The sequence below is a fragment of the Pseudochaenichthys georgianus genome, chromosome 14 (genome assembly GCF_902827115.2).
Source record: "Pseudochaenichthys georgianus chromosome 14, fPseGeo1.2, whole genome shotgun sequence".
NCBI lineage: Eukaryota > Metazoa > Chordata > Actinopteri > Perciformes > Channichthyidae > Pseudochaenichthys > Pseudochaenichthys georgianus.
In genome coordinates, this window is record NC_047516.1 from 32,088,875 (window position 1) to 32,107,863 (window position 18,989).

Sequence of the window (18,989 nt, forward strand, 5' to 3'; positions counted from 1 at the left end):
AAATCGTACTTAATAGAAAATAAAGGAGATTTTTAAGAAACAATCTAGCCGTAAAACTATATATTTTATTAGAATAATGGTCAGTTTCGTTGTGTTAAATGAATATATTAATATTGATACTGATGTAACAATGTGTATGTGGCATATTACTTTTGTAGCTAGTAGAAGTGTACACCTATCTCATAAAGACATTTGCTCTAATTGGGTCCCAGCAGAAACACACAGCTGGTGATCTCAGACTGATTTTAATTCATATGAACCTATTTAAATTCACTTGAACTATATCTTAAAATATATAAAGTAAAAGGCGCTAAACTATTTTTATGAAAAAAAACGTGTTCAACTTAAACTTGTCATAATCATAATTTGAAAGGTGTTCATGTTTTGTTCAAATCATTAAAGGAAAAGTAACTTGTACATGTAGTGGAGTAAAGTAAATATATTGGAGTCGTATAAAGTAGCATACAATAAATACTCCAGTACTCTAACAGTATTTGTACATTATTAAATATCATAGGAAAGTTTATATATTATATTGCAATACATTATACTGCCTCATCCTAAAGTGTTGTTTTGAAGAGATTCAGTTTATTTAAGGTGTTTTATTTCTGAGTGCTCACATGATGAAGCCGACTCTTCCTGTTAACAGGCTGATCGACTGACTCGGACAGATGTGAACAGAAGTGTAAGAGAAGCAGACACCACACACAAAACACAAAACACACTATTCTTCATGAAAATTTGACATTTTAATGGAAACTAAAATTGTGAACACTGGAAGTTTTTTTTTTGTATATTGACTATTACATTGTTTGGAATTTGAGGGTTATTATCATGCTTAAAAAAAAACTAAAAACATTGTAATGTGACACTTCTGTTAAATTCCAAACAAAAAAATAAACAGACTGCTCACTTAAAAAACGTAAAATGTCGACCTGTAAGACATTTGAGAAAGAAAAATGCTGTTGCCTCATCTTTTAGGGGGGCAAGAGATGTCAAAGTGAAAAGAAGGAGGAGCAGACCAAAAAGAAATCCACACGCACAACAGCCATTTGAGATGACACAGAAACGGAACAAAAGATGACATCCCTCTTTTCATGACTAAACCTTGTAGACACATGTTGCCCTTTTTTTATTATTATTATTCATGTGTGAACTCAAAAACACTACCTCTCAGGTGTCTTGCCCCCTCAATGAAAACATTTCCACAAAAAGGCAGTTTAAAGATGGGACCGTTTTTAAGTAGAGCACAAACACCAAAGTCCAGCATTTCCCATTACAGACGATTGATTACTGGATGAAGAAGAAGAAGCAGCACTTCTGGTATTTGTTTTATCTTTTGCTCTCACACACCGTCAAAGTGACATTCGGCTGCTACAGTAGTGACTTCTGTTCTTCACTATAAACTCCAGCCTGTTATGACATCAACACGCGTCCCCAGTCTGTGCGCTTGCCCTTCACTAGCTGAATATCTGAGTAGTGTACCTTTGGCGAAAGCAGATTTCAGAGTTGTTGAACCGCACTTTAATACCTCACAACATGATCACTACAAATACAAAATATATTAAGAGGAACTCTGGGATGCAGTGAGTCTCATCACTCCATCTCAACTATCTGAAGAGTTAAAGTCATTTGTAGAAAATCTGCTGGAAGAGTTCAAATATATTAACATTAACGGTTTGTTGGGGGATAACATAGGTCAGTCTTTATCAGTAACGTAATCATCTAAAACTCACACAAAAATGAGACATCTTGATTTTCTGTATCATTTATTCCTTTTAGTCTCATCCTACTTGTGCATCTATGGATAAATTAGGTTCTAACTCAAAAATAAAACCTTTTTTAAAAACACGTTAAAACATAAATTTGTTAAATCAGTTGAAATCAATGATGTGCTACTTCAGACAGGAACTCGACAAATGCACCGGCATGAGTATAGGCCAGCGAGAGCTCGTCGTCCGTCCCATTCAAACTGATTTTGGCTTACACATTTCTAAACACATACAATTCTCATTGCTTTCAGCTGCGTCCATGTCGCTTGAAAGAAGAAAGTATAGGATTAGCTGTAAGAAAACTTAAAACAGCATTGCAAATGTTACAAAAGAATGAAGAAACAAAAAAAATGGCACGGATATATGCTGGAAGCAGATTTTAAACAATCAAAATTGCTGTAAAAGTATATATGTTTTCACACAGGCACCTGAACATGAAACAAAAAAGGGGGAGGGGGGGGGGGATTGAAATATATGAGGAACTTGCATATAATAGGAAGAACTCGCTATGCACACACCCACAAATACAACGAGGCCGAGCTCGTCACTCAGCCTGGAAGCCTGCCTCAGTCCTTGAGGTGATTGCACATCCTGAGGGGACAGAGATAGAGTCTGCACATGATCAGGCTTTATTTTCTCAACAGTCACTCGCCCCCCCCCCCCCCCCCCGCCCCCCCATCACTGATTAACCATGTACTTGGCTTCAAGAACCTGTTTTTGGTTTGCAGGCTACAATGCTAAATAATAGCTTCATCTTAATAAATGCATATTCAACATAGCCTTGTTGCTGTATTAAGTGCTTCAAAAGACCATCCTTGGGGTGGGAGGATGGGAGATTCTCTGATTTCCCTGGAAAGGACCATCCTCTCAAAGAGCAAGACAAAATATATTTTTTTAGTTTTGAAAGAAAAAGGTCGTAAGACTACAGTAACACCACGTACTACTCATTTTAAACACCCTGTTTTACATGTAGGAGCCTACAGATGGCGCCCTGCCCGTGGAGGATGATGCTTTCAGCCTGAACAATTTGGCATGTACCATATGTGAACCTGATTGTGTTGCTTTGCTGATGGGTTATGGACAATCAGAAGAAATTCAATTGTGAAACTTAATGCTGGATTAAATGTCAATTTCCACAAGCACAGAAAAAAAAAACACAAGTCTAAATGCTAATGGGCGATATTAAATCAAAATGCCCATGCTTTCTCATATCAACACAGCTGTTATAACTCGGAGGGTACTTTCCCATCACATGCCGTACAATGGAAGCCAAAAAGAGAGTTGTTTAAAGAGCTGACTGAGATGAGACACGTCAGAACAAGTGGCTCTGCACGAGTACAAGCTGCAGCGCTGCCTAAATCAGGACTTAAAAGCTCATACCCAGTATGGAGCCGACCAATAGAAACACCACTGATGCTCAGCAATAATACATCAATAGGTGCTTCACTATGAACACACATGGGAGAAAAATGAACCATCAAAATTGCAAGATTACAGAATAGTATACATAGAAAACAGCGCGTGGAGCAATGTGTTTTTTTTTTTTTTTTTTTTAAAGGGGGAAATAAAAAAGGAAATATTTTTAGAGCCCCAAATGACGACGAGAGCACCTTGCACGCCGTGACAGTTTTCCTCAAGAGTATTTGGTGTTTTGTCACACATCATACACGACTATATATAACAGGACTTCAATTGAGCATTTCCAATTTGAGTACATCACATGACAAAGGGCCGTTTGGCAAAAAACAATAGTTAACATAGTCATGGCTTTATTAACACTACCTGAGTTACATTTAATAATTCTGTTGTTTGTTTTTTTAAAGTAACAGCCCAGAGCCATTATTTCAACTAGTATTTCTTGTCAATACATATAGATCTCTCTTGTAATTAAAAAATAAAAGCAATTAGTTTACATAAAGTGCTATTGATCCACACATTAACCAAATCATATCTTCTAAAGCAGTGGTTCCCAACCCGTCGTGTCTACACTCATCTGTGATGATTCGCCTACATTTTGTCTCGTGTTAAACTCTTTAAATTGTATTCAACCCAACTTCTCCTTACATGAAAATGACTTGTATAACTCAAGCTTAATACAAAAGCATTTCAACTTGACATCAACACTTAATAAAAAACAATAATGTTAAGATTCACTTCTAGCAGTTTCAACATATTCTGTTAAGCCTAGAGATTGTAATGAGACTTGAGCGTGCTTGTCCTTCATGAGCTTTGATAGTTTAGGGGGTTGGACACAAGGCTTATGGAAATTGATGTTTCGATGTCTGTAATATTTTTGCAATCCCTAATCTTTCTACATACCCCCTAAACCCCCCAAGTAACCCTAGGGGTCCCCGTGCCCCCGGTTGGGAACCACTGTTCTAAAGAACAGGAACAGTTCTGTTGCCATGTTGGATAACGCGATCGTGATCTGCAGATGGAGATGAGTGATGTCACAGCTGGCCAGTTAGTAGTTAGCGAATTTGGGCTCCCTAGACTTAATTAGATCTTTTAACGTGAGCTCCTTAGCAAAACCCACTTTAGGATTTGTGCAACAAACTGAAATCGCACCTTCTTATTTTTTAACAAACCCCACCAGCATTTGGGTGGTGATAACGTAGCTCCATAACCCCCACACACTGCGTCTGGATCACACGGTGTTATTGCACACTGGTTTGCAAATGTCAAAATGTTAACAGTAAAACATAATATAATTCATCTTCACATTTGAACACTAAGTGGCTAGTTGGGGAGGGGAACCGAGATTAGTGTTGCCATTGTTGTTGTGTTACTGTTATCTTTGTATGGCGATGAACCTCTGACGCGTTCATTCCCCCCAGTAAACATGCAAGAAATACAATGCCGTAAGGCAGAGAGGTAAAAGACCAGATGCTGAGTCAGAAAAACAGAAATAAAAATCAGTCGTAAAATGCAACACATGTTCCTTTGACAATAGGAATTGAACAGTTTTGACATAGAAAGAAAAACCCCAACGACCTCTGTATGGACATCCTGAGTCTTGCCGCTGAACAAAGAGCACATTGGGAGCTCTTGCTCACTCAGTTCATTCCTAAATCAAGGATTCACATACTAGAAGGTATATATTTAAATGAGTCGGAATTTAGGACCTGACCGCATATCGATCTGCATGAAATGTACTAGAAGCCTTAAGATGAAAATATGTAGCTTTTAACAGAGACCTGGTGTAAAAATGAAATGAAGGGGCGTGGCTTTCCTTCAGATTGGGCACTCTTGTACCTGTGCTCTGGGTCATACTGCAGGGCAGAGAACACATTCACGTTAGGGCAGACAAACAGACAAGTAGAAAAAGAAAAAAGCAAGAGTTTAAATTCCTGGGCTCTGATTTTGCCTTGAGGACTTAAGACGAGGTTCTCTTCCTGGATGGGACCTCACCTTTGAGCTTCCAAAGATCTGAACTCCACAACTTCAAGGCATTCTTTGCAAAGTGTGCTCTCCTTTTCCTCCACGGTAGATTCAAGCTTGCACACGGATGTGTATGTAAAAAGTCTAACATATCTACAATGAACTCATTTGAATGCGTGAAGAAGAAATGACTGAGACATCCCAAAGTCAGACTGACGGCTGCCGCAGTTCAACAGGAAAAAGGCTTAGGGAGGTGCAATCCATGACACCTTCCTTTTGTTGAACTCCCAAACATCGCCCTTTAAGAGCCATGAGACAAACAACTAGCACAGCTCCAAAGTGTCAGTTATCGTGTTGGAGAGTCACCGATCAACTCCTAACGTCCCTCCAGAGAGTGTGTGTGTGTGTGTGTTTGTCTGAGGCCCCTAAAGAAGTCTGTTATTCCATCGGAGATTCCAAGGAAAAATCTGTCATGCTAAACTATCAATGTTTTCACAGTTGTCACTTTATCTGTCCAACAGGATTCAGGACTCCAGGTAGATAATCGCAGCACCCAGAAGAGAAGAAGGTAAGTACTGCAAGTACCTCACTGATCAGGTCCGTCCTTGGTCTCATCATAAACCACCACTCTTTTTGGATCTACAGCAGAGGGGGGAGAAAGGTTAGTTTAGGGATACTCAACGCACTTTGCCCGAGGGAAACCTTTCGCACCACGGGCCAGTGCATACAAAAAAAACATAAATAATATGTACCAATTGACTAGAGATGAATAAAGGTCTATAGGTTTTTCTCTTGTAGACTTTACTTAATAACAGTAAGCTTAAAAGACAAACATCTGCTCCTATCAGGGACATACTAAATAGCATATTTAAGCTCTTTTTAGTGTAATAATTACCTTATAGGAGCCGTATTATTCTCATTTCTATATCATTTGTCCCCCTCTATGATGTAGGATTTATTAAAAAATTATCATTAAAATGTTTTCAATTGATATTTTTCTCTTTTCTTAATGTACACTGTATTCATCCTCAATAAAAGGTACAGAGATTGGATCTTAAGGTGAGTATCATTAGTAGAAAAACAAATAACCATTTAAATCTAAATAATTTCAGGGATGCAAACTCATCAGGTATGAAAAAGGTGACAAGCATTGATCCGAGCCCCCCGACCCCACGGAATATGGGCTTTAAAATGAGGAACAACAGGATGTTAGCCGTCAGAACAACTAAAGCAGCAGTTAGTAATAACAGAAACATTAAAGAGTCACATCTAATAGAAATATATAAAAGCATTTATTTTAATTGTGTAGCAGTCAGTTTATAATTCTGGCAGCTGTTGAGCATTTTGAAAATGTATTTTCATGCCTCTGCAAGGCTTAGTCTTTCTATCTGTATAGCCACTGGTGTAAAGTAACTAAGTTCATAAACTCAAGTACTATACTTGGGTACAATTTTGAGATACTTGTACTTTATTTAAGTATTTCAATGTTTTGCTACTTTGTTCTTCTTCTCCTCTACAGTTCAGAGGTACATGGTGTACTTCTACTCCACTACATGTATTAATCCCTTTAGTTACTTCACAGATGTGGATGAATGATGTGAAATCTAACCAAGTGTTGAATCAGACTTTAGTTCCACCTGGAGTAAATCCACCAGCTACCCTGCAGTCTACAAAGTCATTCAGACTAGCTGCACCTCCACCAGCTACCCTGCAGTCTACAAAGTCATTCAGACTAGCTGCACCTTCACCAGCTTTGAGAACACTTTCATGATCGATCATTATAAAACATATCATATATATTATTCTGAACTGGACCAATCTGCACAGTGACTACTTTTACTGTCGCTACTTTCACTATATTTTGATGAGAATACTTTTACTTGAGGAACATTTTGAATGCAGGACTTTTACTGTAACAGAGTATTCCTACACTCTGGTACTTTTACTCAAGTACAAGACCTGAGTACTTCTACTTTTACTCAAGTACAAGATCTGAGTACTTCTACTTTTACTGTGGCTACTTTAACTATATTTTCATGATAATACTTTTGTACTTTTATTTGAGAAACATTTTGATTGCAGGATTGTTCCTACACTCTGGTACTTCTACTTTGACTCAAACCTGAGTACTTGTACTTTTACTCTAGTACAATATCTGAGTACTTCTACTCTAGTACAATATCTGAGTACTTCTACTTTTAATCAAGTACAAGATCTTAGTGCTTCTACTTTTACTCAAGAACAAGATCTATACTTATACCACCTCCGTTTATAGCCTATGAAAAAAACTATTAGAAAACGAAGGCTAAAGCTAACGTTAGCAGATAGTGACAATGTATGCTAGTTAGCCAGCTCAACGGTAATATTGCGACAGAAAAACTTTTCAGTGCACATCACGCTCTGCGCTCCGACAGAGAGCTCTGCTCTGAACACCTGAACGGCCCGTTCTAACAGCTGTTCACCAGCGGTGCAGTCTGTGCCACAGTGACTCCCGACCACACAGTTAATATTAACGAATGCACCCGTAGGTAATGTAGCTGCTGAAGCTAGACCCTCATCGCGGCCGCAGATTACTCCGGGTCTCTGACCCCCCCAATACCCCAAAAACATTTTTATTGCAGATCTACATGAATCACACACACGACCTATTTTGGATTCAAAATGGAGAATTTCGCCGAAAGGTGACAAATTTGCATCCCTGCATTTGCTAAAAGAAAAAACTAGTTGTGTTGAAAAATATGTTTATTTTTCTCCAAGTCGAGTATCAAAAGTACCTTCATCCAGCCTTCTCCACCGCTGCCCCCACCCTCTGCAACTCCCTCCCACAACACATCAGAGACTGCACTGACCCCCCCACTTTCAAAACACTGACCAAAACACACCTCTTCAGACTGGCTTTTAATCTGTGAATTATGCTGTATTGCCGTTTTAATAACTTTTAAATGTTATTTTATCTTGTTCTAATAACTTTTAAATTCTATTTTATCATGTTTTATCACCACTGTAAAGCGTCTTTGAGCACCTGGAAAAGCGCTTTGAAATGCAATGTATTATTATTATTATTCATTGGTAACTTAATCATCAACACTAATCTTGACACCAAACCCGGCCAAATTGGCTCAAATGTGTATTTAACACAGCCTCAACACACTGTTTTGACTGTACAGCAGTATTATGTTACAGTCATTTGAGTTCCTTTAAGTGATTACTCGGGGTTGCTTATGTTACTGAACTTTTAGTTATACAATAAATGTAGCATTTAACTTTCAAGGATTAACTCTCATGTGATGTTTGTCCATGATATACAGCTATCTGTACCTGAAGGGCCCACTGTGGGCTGTAATGCAGCCTCTGTGCACATGCTGCTCTACAGTCAAAGTAGAACCAAAGTGTTATTTATGTAGAGTGATTTAGGGTAAGGAAATGACTATACAAGCTTCAGGATCTTTCTCTATCAGGTTACTACTATTGATGAACCAAAACTCAGCCCCTAAAGTGAAACATGGGCAAACATTTACCATCTTCTCATATTTTACATCTCATATGCAGGTGCTTTTGTGATCAATAGACAGTGGCGTTTTCTCCTGGAGGCCAAGGGAAGCCAGGATTCCCCTGTTTTTTCGGATTGTAGTTATAATTTTAATAAATAAATAAAAACACTTCGATTAGTTTCGTTAATTCTTTGTTGTGTGTTGCTGCCGGCCCGTCTCTCCCCCATTCTCATTGAGTATTTTACAAATAGTGAAACAGCGCCCCTCTAGATGTTATGGTGAAACAGTAGATTGCACTCTGTTGCGAGAGGAGGCTAGCCGAAATTGGCTTCCCTTGGTGAAAAAAAATGGAGGGATTGACCAATCAGACAAGGCTCACGTCATGCCCCTGCCACATGTCTACCCTACTTTTATAATTTTCGAATCATAACTCTAATCGATAGAAGATAGATAGCGTCACTGCACCACTCTCACCGCCGTTAGAAAGTAGCAAGCAACTGAAGCAAGTGCAATTATGGAGGGTGAAGATTTGGAGTATTTACTCAAAATAATTGTACTAAACTTCCGCTACAGCAGCAACAACAAATACAATCTGATGACAGGCCGATGCCCAAACTGGAGCTGTGTACAGCGAGGAAAAAAGGAGCGAATCGGACGTAAAACGTTAAAGGTCTCCTGATGTAGTTTGTGAATTAATGCTTATTAGAGTTTCGGCTGGAGAGTGCGTGCGGACCTGTCCGTTAGATAACAGGCGTGTGTAAGTCCTGCATCTGTATGATACACATGTGTAAAATGATACCGGGTGCTGTAATCACTCATCTGGTTACGTTATTACATTAACCACCACACCCCCGACACAAAAGAAAGGACGTATTATTGGCTTCCCCACATGTTTTCCCCACGATACTGTTAATAGATAAGATATATATATTTAGATTCAGCTTGTTTGCATCCAAGTCTTGATCACCCATTTTCTTATGTTGACAATGTGCAGCAAAAAGCGGCAATGCCGTTTTTTTTTTAATGAAAACGGGTATTTTGAAATACCAAACAGCAAAAGAGCTAATAATAATGAAATCATTCTCGTTTGTTTTTTTACATTTGCATCACATTTGGATCAGAAGCACTTGGTTCAGCACATGTATGAATATAAGTAGCCTCAGACTTGGACTCCCACCAGAACACATCTTGTATTATATTACATGTTCTGACCTTTCTAGATCTAATTCTTGTTGAGAAGACTGAAGGACCTCAACATTTCTGAAAATGGAAGATGAAGAAGTGAGGGCTACAAGCTCAGTTTACCTTGTTTTTGCAGGCTGAAAAGGAATTCCATTTCTGTTGAAGGAAAACAGAACACGCATTATTTCAGGTCATAAAGAACATTTTCAGAAAATGCAATACTCTTCTGTTAAAATATGTAATATCAAAATGTATCATTTAATTTCTTAATGCATTGTTTCATACATATAACACTAACATTCCTTAAGAATTGTAGGCACTTAAAGTTATTATCATTAAGATTTTATTAGATCCAAATGGCAAAGTCTGCCACCATCATTTCCGCACTAGATTCAAATTGCATTAACGCACAAGAGGGATTCACAGTAGCTATCCAGCAACTGTGAGTCATTTGATCTCATAAATATAGGACTACATTTCTTCCCCCTTTCTTACTCTCCCTAATCGGATAAAAGCTGTATTAAGCTTCTACTCGACAACACCGAACATGACTTCAGAATCATTCACATTTAAAAGCATTCGGCTGCCAAAACAGCTGCTTTAACTGTGAAACATTTACAAAAGACACAATGTATTTGTCACATAGGTTAGCTGTAATTACGACGTTCTTCAATAATGTGTAGGATGCGGGTAATTTTTCTTATCAAAGCAATTATAGTGCCAGCAATACAAGGGATTGGCAATATATCAACATATACAGGACTTTATTATGGATATTCTCATATCGCGTTCGATGTCTATCCTGGTTTAAAAGCTGTTCTAAAGTAATGACATTTTCTAACACAAACTGTTCCATCCGTTTTATTATTTGCCTTTACCCACTTTGTCAGCATATCTACATTACTGGTGATTATTTGTCAACAATCCCATTGTGTGGGTATTTTGTTAGAGCAATTCTTTTTTGTTAGAGCACCAACAGTAAACTCTCCAATAATGTCACAATATCTATTGAGCTATATGTATTTGTTCCTCCTCTGTGAGCTTATAGATAAAGAGTCACAGGCTACAGGCAGCACACTTAGAGATTTCAGTTTTAATTGTTTTTTAACAACTTCTTTACTAAAACAATGAACTTTGGTGACACTGAACAACCACGGGTGTCCCCAGATCAACCTGGAAATAAATCTCAACCATAACAAATTAAATTCTAATTTACACGATAAAAAGAGTAAGCAGTCAAAGTTACCTTTAGTGTGATAAGTGACAGCAGCTTTAATATCGAAGAAGCCCCAGCTGCAGCTCCTGCCAATGTCTTTAGTGGGAGCCTGTTGTTTGGATGAGCCAAACAACACAGTGGTTAGCTGGCCCTGTGCAGGCTTAGCACCGTTGTCTTTACCGGCAGCAGAAACAGCAGAACCTGCACCCTTGGCCTCAACTGTTGTCTTCTGCTGGCTACATGGTTGCAGCTTGATATCCTCCTCACTCATCACACACGCAGGAAAACAAGCATTAGACGCATTGCAAGGAGCACAAGTCCTTTTCTCTGGGTCTTGAGCCAAAGTGCCAGGCTCTAAAAAAGATGGGCTCACATCAAAGCATGGCTGGGCAGCTTTGGCAGCAGCAGCCTGACACTCGCTTTGAGGTGTGACCACAGTAGTCTTGTCCGCTGCAGGCACCTGGCCACCTCCTCCTCCTTCTGGACCCAAGTTGGGGTCATTGATGAAGGAAAGCCCCCACTGATTCTGGAAGATATCTCCCAGGGCTTTCTGATTTGTCTGAGCAGCCGGTGGGTCGAGGTGACGAGCACTAGGGAGCACAGGTTGCATATTTAAAGGGTAAATTAAAAGAGTACACTTTCTAAGCTCGTATGCTTCTCCATCTACAGGACTGGTTGTAGAGCTACAGTTACTTTCCAAAGGAGATGCTACATTCTCGCCACTTGAAATAGATGGGGTTGGTGGAATACTACTAGCAGCAGGAGCAAAGAAGGTACCCACTGATGCGCAGCCATTTCCGTTTCCAGAAACAGGGCCATTAGTAAAGCTAGCTGAGGTGATAGTTTTCATAGCAGACATGGGGACCTGTGACAGTCTAACCGGAGGAGGCAGTGCCTCTCCTCCACCTTGAGCTACTTTGTTGAGGTTCTCTTTCACTTTGCTTGCATAACTGATCTTGGGAACAATTTTTGCACTGCTATTGTCCACAGGAAACACCGGAGGGGGCTTGAACAAAGTCCACGAGTCCTCTTTTGAAGGTGAGGAAAGCTTGGCTTTGTGCCTTTCCTCAGTCTTTTTACCAAAAGTGCCAGCTGTTTTGCCATCAGAGTTTTTCCTCTGAGATTCACCCATTGAAGCCTCTGATACAACAGCCCGTCGAGCTGTTGACTGAGCTTCTACTTTATTTGCTGCTCTAAAGCCATCAAGTCTAGAAGTCACTCCCTTCTCAGTTGTCTCCATATTAAAAGCCACGTGTTCTTGTGTAGTGTTGCCCTGCTGCATGTCTTTTTCCTTTTCTCTCATCACATTATCAGTGTTCTTGGCATTGTTACATCTGGCCTTGCGTTTTTTCGGAGTAGTATATCCACCCTCAGAGCCGCTGCCATCATTGTCCTTGCTAGAATAGCCATTTGTAATTAAGCCACAGTTTACAACACCATTTTGAAGCAACAAAGAGTCTTTTTTATCCAAAGGTTGGCTCTCATGATGATTCAAATCCAGAGCCTTTTCCTTGTCATTTTTAAAGTCCATATTCTTGTTAAGGGCCAGTCCTTTGCTGCTCACTTTTGGGACAGTCGTGTACAGCTTTTGGGATGATTTCTGCTTCGCATTTGTATTACTTGCATGTCTGTTACCATTGTTGTTGGGGGGATGTGATATAGGAACAGTATGAGACAGATGTGGATTCCTCTCCCCTTCCTCTTCACTGATGTTTACTTTTTTAATGCCTGAAAAAGAAAACACAATCAGTTTATGATGAAATTATACAAAACCTCAGACATGTGTTCAACTAGCTTAAAGAGAACTGCACCAACTTGTAAAGGTACTTAATACAAAAACGCTATGCCAATTACTTTGCCTTTTCCCACTAATACAAAATAGAAGTCATGCAAAGACAAAAAAAAGGTACCACTACAACATATGTTTGGTAAATGTATTTGTAAAGCAACAATGAGAAATAGGACCTGCCTGAACTCACAGAACCTAAAAAATGTTTAGGATTATTCGTGTCTATATTAGTCCTTTTTTAAATTAACCCCATTATGAATTATCCAGCTCAATCACATTTGGCATTGCAACTTTTCCTTATGCAAACCACAAATATATATGTTTGGCCTTTTTTTTGTTCAAAGTTAACTTTTCTTTTCAGATAAATTAGTCAATTTTTGAGAAAGCAATGTGGCCCAGCATCTTTTAACCAGAGCAGTGAGACAAACGGATAAATTGCCATTTCTAGTTCACGTTGAAGTGTTAACAGAATGGCACATTCCAAGATGAGCTGCGTGATCACTGTATTTAGCAAGCTATAAGCAATATACCTCACAAAAGTCAACTGCATACTGGAATGTTAACTTGAGATGATCTGATCTGACATCAAATACCAGTTGCTGCAAGATGTAATGGGAGGGTTCACAGCAGCATATATGATACATTTGGAGTGGCAGTGAACCAGAAATAGGCCTATGCATTGCAAAGAGCAGAGACATGGGCACGGCTGCGTCAACCTAGGGCTTCAAATTCAATGGTGCTGTCCCTCATGTCTGCGGGCACAGCACAAGCACCTCCATACAGCCTTGCTTCACTTAGTTGTATTATACAGAGGCCCATTATTTTTTATTTGCATTGCCAGCAAACGTAATGTTGACAGTTACAGTGTATGTTTAGTTGCAGCAAACCGTATATGTATCAATTGGTCCTTATCGAGTTGCTGCGTGGCTTCACGTTGACTGGACAACATGCAACAGGCCTGTCAAAGATGGCTAACGTTAGCTAATGTCAACTAGCCAGGGACTCGTTGGGCATTAGCACGCCCTGGCATCGATAATAGTCGGCTGTGTCGTAAGACAGCCACTTAACACCAACAACATAAGTAGACAAAAGAGATCAACGAAATGTCAGTGTTGCAATGTACCTTGGTTGGGAAAAAAGTATTTAGTAGCCGGGTAACTGTAGCATTAGCTCGCAGTGATATTCTAACATGGCCGACAGGAAATGGCAGCTCAGAACATTCCAGTGTAGCCGGCTCGCTTTCTTAAACTGGACACAAGCATGTTGAAATTAACAAGGTAGATATCTGCCTACTGTTCAACGCGAATCGCCATGCAAGCATACTGGTTAATGCATATATAACACATGGTGACCCAGTCGGATTTCTGAAAGTATTTAGTTGTATTTGCCATAGAAAAACGAGTGTTGAAACCGGCGCACAAGGTCAATCCCCGATATGTCAAACCAGCGACAACTGTCACGCAACGTCAGCTAGCCACCTAGCTAACGTATTGCATGGTCTCTGGTCCAACAGTGGCCAACTGTCGGTCCAATAGGTTAGCCATTCATCCGCTGTAACGTTTCTCAAATTACCCAGGGCACAGCAAATAGTTTGATTTAAAAGCTAGCTGGCATGCTCAGCACTCAATCTGAGCGGAGTTAAAAGCTAGTAAATGCTAGTCGGCTCGTTGACATTAGCTGAGTAAGGCTAGCAAGCGTTAGCTCACTTTTCCGGATGGCCCAACCTGTTTTCTTCGTCTGCGTTTCCTGATGCTGGCGCTGGAAGTGGCTCTGATCATTTTTTAGACAAGTTGTATGTTGAGTAGATTGTCTGTCCTCTCCGTGGTGGTTGTATTGCCTTTCTTGTGCCCGATCTTTGGGCTGTTCCTCCATTGAAGTGTAGAATGTCGGACTTGTTCAACCAATATGTTAGCTTACAGAGTAGGTACGGGATAGTCCAATCACTACCAGTGTAAAACGGAAGCTATTTGAAGCCTCTGTAACGTCAGCAGTAAACGTCTAAAAATGGCACTGTTTTGGGTGGTCACCGCCACTAAACTCCGTGTCTAGTTTTTGTGCTGAGATATGCAGGGGATATTTTGCAGAGCTTTTCGGATCTCCGTAGACGATTCACACAAAAATAACGGACACGTGATAGAAGATAAAAAAATCTTTTCGGGGTGGGGTTCGTGTGTGAACTAAAATCATATGACCGGAGGTGCTGCCACGTCTCCAGCCAGTGGACACGTTGGTGGAGGGTCCCTGCGAGAGCAGACCCTCTCTCAAAAATAGAAAAGCAACTTAATAGTCAAACATTCATAATTAATTTCTAAATATGTTACCACATTTCCAATAGAAAAAAAGTATTCCTGTAGCTGTTTTTAAAGTAATGCATTCTATAAACCATATAGTGTGTATTATGTATTTAAAGTGAATTATAATTCATTTATTATTATTCACATGTATTGCACTCTGATTTATTATATACATATGTACACAACATAGACCTGAATGAATTATAAGTGTTTTAGGATTGCTCTTCACTAGTTTTGAACTAGAGTTTTACTAATGGGGTTTATAAGACTTTATGTACCCATAGTCACCTATAATCCCTTCAAGAATTACAATAGCTATGGTTTAAACTAGTCAACAGCATCCATGAGACAAATAACATTCTTTAAAAGTCACATCTTAAATATTTTATGATATTATGATTGTAGTGAGTGCACCACAATGCAACATGTACTTTAAAAAGTATAGGAATTAAGCAATATAAATTAATTTTAACTCACTACTGGACTTAAAAGCACATCAGACAGTACATGTTACATTTACATTCAATCTAATATGTAATATTCCATTCCTCACATACTTATGTATAATATCCTGCTTTATATTTTGTTACTGTAAATGTGTAATTCAACATGTATATTTTCTACTTTTTTTTTCTAATGCTATTTTATTTCTATTGAGATGTTTACATTTTGGAATGTTTATTTCTTTTAATTTGTATTGAACAATGCCATGCATTTTTATGCTGCTGAAAAGCAAACATTTTCTAAATTGGGATCAATAAAGTACTTCTTATCATCTTATCTTACTATGATTGCAAAATGCGCTATAGATGTAGTCTTCAACACATACTATATCATATGTATGTTCACACAAGTTATTAATGTGCTATGCATCTTCAATCAGGAATTCACACTTCACAACTGTGTGTGGTATATTTGATATGCTATGTATATTAATTGTTCAGTTTTATTTCCCCTCACAAATATCACCTTACCTTATTTGCCCACATGCAAAAACACAGAGAGACATATGACTGAGAGGATTACATCATTGCAAAACATAAACAGGTATGTGTATAATCTTTCTATATTTGATCTTCTCCTACAACTTATTTCCTTGTTGTTTATGTTTGCACAATCATACACCAAAGCAAATTCCTTGTAGGCCTATGTGTAAACGTAACTGGCAATAAACTCGATCCTGATTCTCAAGTTGAATTTATTTGGAATACATTTATGTCTGTTATGTTATATCACACTCTGATTTGATGATTAGATCGCATGGGTCTGTTCAGGCGATGGGGCAACAGTGACCAAGACCCCCTGTAACAATGAGCTGTAACCCCCATCCATAAGAGGAGTTTATAATGATGATACAGTTTTAGGAAGCGCCGTAATTAGCCGAAGTTACGAGGAATGCATTTCGTTTTTCATAAAGTCATTTAATAACATTGTAACTACTGAAACAAATGATGTTACTTAAAAATAACACCAATGATGGTATTTAATGTTTTTTTTTGTGCTATGACTTCATGCAAAGCTATAAATGTTAAAATGTGCATCACTATCTTTGTCTTTTTTGCCCTGCATTTAATTTGCCCCGCTCATAAAATAATTGGCCCCAGCACTGAAAACGAATTCACTCTGAGAGGTGTAGTTTTAGTATGACTCTGGACCTTTATACAGCTCTGGATAATAAAAGCAATTATAATAATTAGACATTGAATATTTAATTATCGTGCAAGTAATTTTTCATTTGTAGAGAAAAGGATGGTTTGTTTAATTTATCATTTCACATACCATACCTCATATATAAATACTCATAGTTCCTCTCCTCACATACTGTGTGCGGCAGGATGTGGCAGAATGCATCATGATTATGAATCATGTGGGGCATAACAGAGACAACAGCGTCCTCTGTTGGCAGACACAAGGATCGTGTGTATACAGCACTATTCTGCACTTCATTTATTGAGTCTCATATGGGATACCTCTTGGTTATCTAATTGTCTATATATTATGTTTTTGTGACTTTAAAGAATATTTTATTGTTGAATACTGGGAGTTAAAACACTGCAAACTGTTTTTCACCCTGTTTTGCCTCCCTTTACCCCATCAACTCAGTATAAGATTTATAAGATTAAGTATTCAGTATATAAAGGGTGTTTTTCAGGTACATAAAGGTCGCATGAACTGCATTTTGTTTATCAATATATACATAATCTTTTCCATTGATAGGACTCGTTTCATATACATGACGATTCTTGGCCCATTCTTGGCCCATTTTTCGAGGGAAATTTATCAAAATAAAGTCATGACTCGTGACATATAATGACTTCATAATGACAAACTATACAATGTATTTTTTGAGATCTTTAATATAACTTCTTTATGACATACTATACTAATACTTTTTGAGGACATACCATATTATGACATCAACACAAATAAGTATCATATCGAAATACATTTTTAGCTTTTTTTTCAAATGCAACACTTTATAAATCTTTATAAATTTAAACATAATCTACCAATACTTTATCATACTAAACTATGACTTTATCCATTATATTTTGCACATGTAACTATACTTTTATACATTTTCTTCATAATTTCTTTTTGAATAATGTACTATGATTTTTTTAATTATTCTTCAAGATACTGTACTATGACATGTTTTTATATTTTTGGAAATAATCTTTTATCATGTTTTAGCCTACCATTCATTGTTATGATATTTTTTGAAATACTTTAGAATGACCTTTTATATTTTTTCGAAAATATTATACTATGACTTTCCCAATAATCATTTAATTTGTTTATTTAATTTTTTTTAATATTTATGTTTACACTACTACTTTTATATTTTTGGAAATAATTAACTTTTTTATGACTTACTATACAATTACTTATATCATAGTGTGTATTTTTATGACATGAATTTGTGAGTTTATTAATGATATTTTTTGACAAAATATATTAAGATTTGTTTACGATTGTATGGACATATTATACTATAACTAGTTTTAGTATGTATTTGACGTGCTATTCTAGGACTTTATTCTGATGATTTTCTACATACTACACTATGACTTTTTCCATTTAAAAAAAAAAACCTCAATCATATGTTTATTATTTTATTCAGACAACCATTCATCCATTTGCAATATCAATGTAAACCACTGATATCTCAATATAATGTGCAATGACAATATTTATTTTTCATGCATGTTTATGATTTAGTTAGTCTACTGTTTTTCCTGTTTACTGATTTAATAATATCTTGTGTGTTGCTTTAATGGTGCCTCTTGTTTTTGCACTGTCCCATTTGTTGCAGTCAAATTAAACATGTCCCTGCAGTCAAAATAATACAATATTATCTTAGATCATGATTTCTCTTTTTTATGACATACAAAATAGTCTTTTTTTCTAAGCGATACTATTTGAATACCATACAATGACTTTTAGCTATTTTTCAATATACTATTTTATTACTTTTTTCAATTTTCTTTGACATAAACTATGACTTTTTTCTGTATTTTTTCAACATATTTAACCTTTTAGACATACTATACTAAGACTTGTTACACATCTTTCAACATAATTTACATGACTATTTTTTGACATGCTATACTATGATTTTAAAGAAATATTTGTTTCGACCAACCAAACAGTGACGATTTTTCTGATATATTTCGACGTACTATACTATGTTTATTTTCCTGAAATTCTATGTCATTTTAATAATGTTTTGTGGCACAGAAGGAAAGTGGATTTTTTTCAATGTCCAGGTTGAAGGTTCAAATCCCAACCCTGCTGTCATAATGTGAATGTGACCTTTGGCAAGATAAGATTTGGCAATCTTATTTATTTTGACATTTCGAC

General features: G+C 37.5%; 1 protein-coding gene across 2 annotated transcripts; it reads right to left on the reverse strand.

The window, feature by feature from the left end:
• Positions 1 to 1,752: 1,752 nt before the first annotated feature.
• On the reverse strand, positions 1,753 to 15,005 carry nufip2 (nuclear FMR1 interacting protein 2). Of its 2 annotated transcripts, none has more exons than XM_034099442.2 (4): positions 14,556 to 15,005; positions 11,073 to 12,770; positions 9,950 to 9,982; positions 1,753 to 5,792 (listed from the first exon to the last, which is right to left on the reverse strand). In XM_034099442.2, exons 1-4 carry the CDS (start codon positions 14,701 to 14,703, stop codon positions 5,740 to 5,742), a joined length of 1,932 nt encoding a protein of 643 aa, XP_033955333.1. In that variant the 5' UTR covers positions 14,704 to 15,005; the 3' UTR covers positions 1,753 to 5,739. The 2 variants fall into 2 exon arrangements, with proteins under 2 accessions (XP_033955333.1, XP_033955332.1); XM_034099441.2 differs by having other exon boundaries at positions 14,538 to 15,005.
• Positions 15,006 to 18,989: the final 3,984 nt, after the last annotated feature.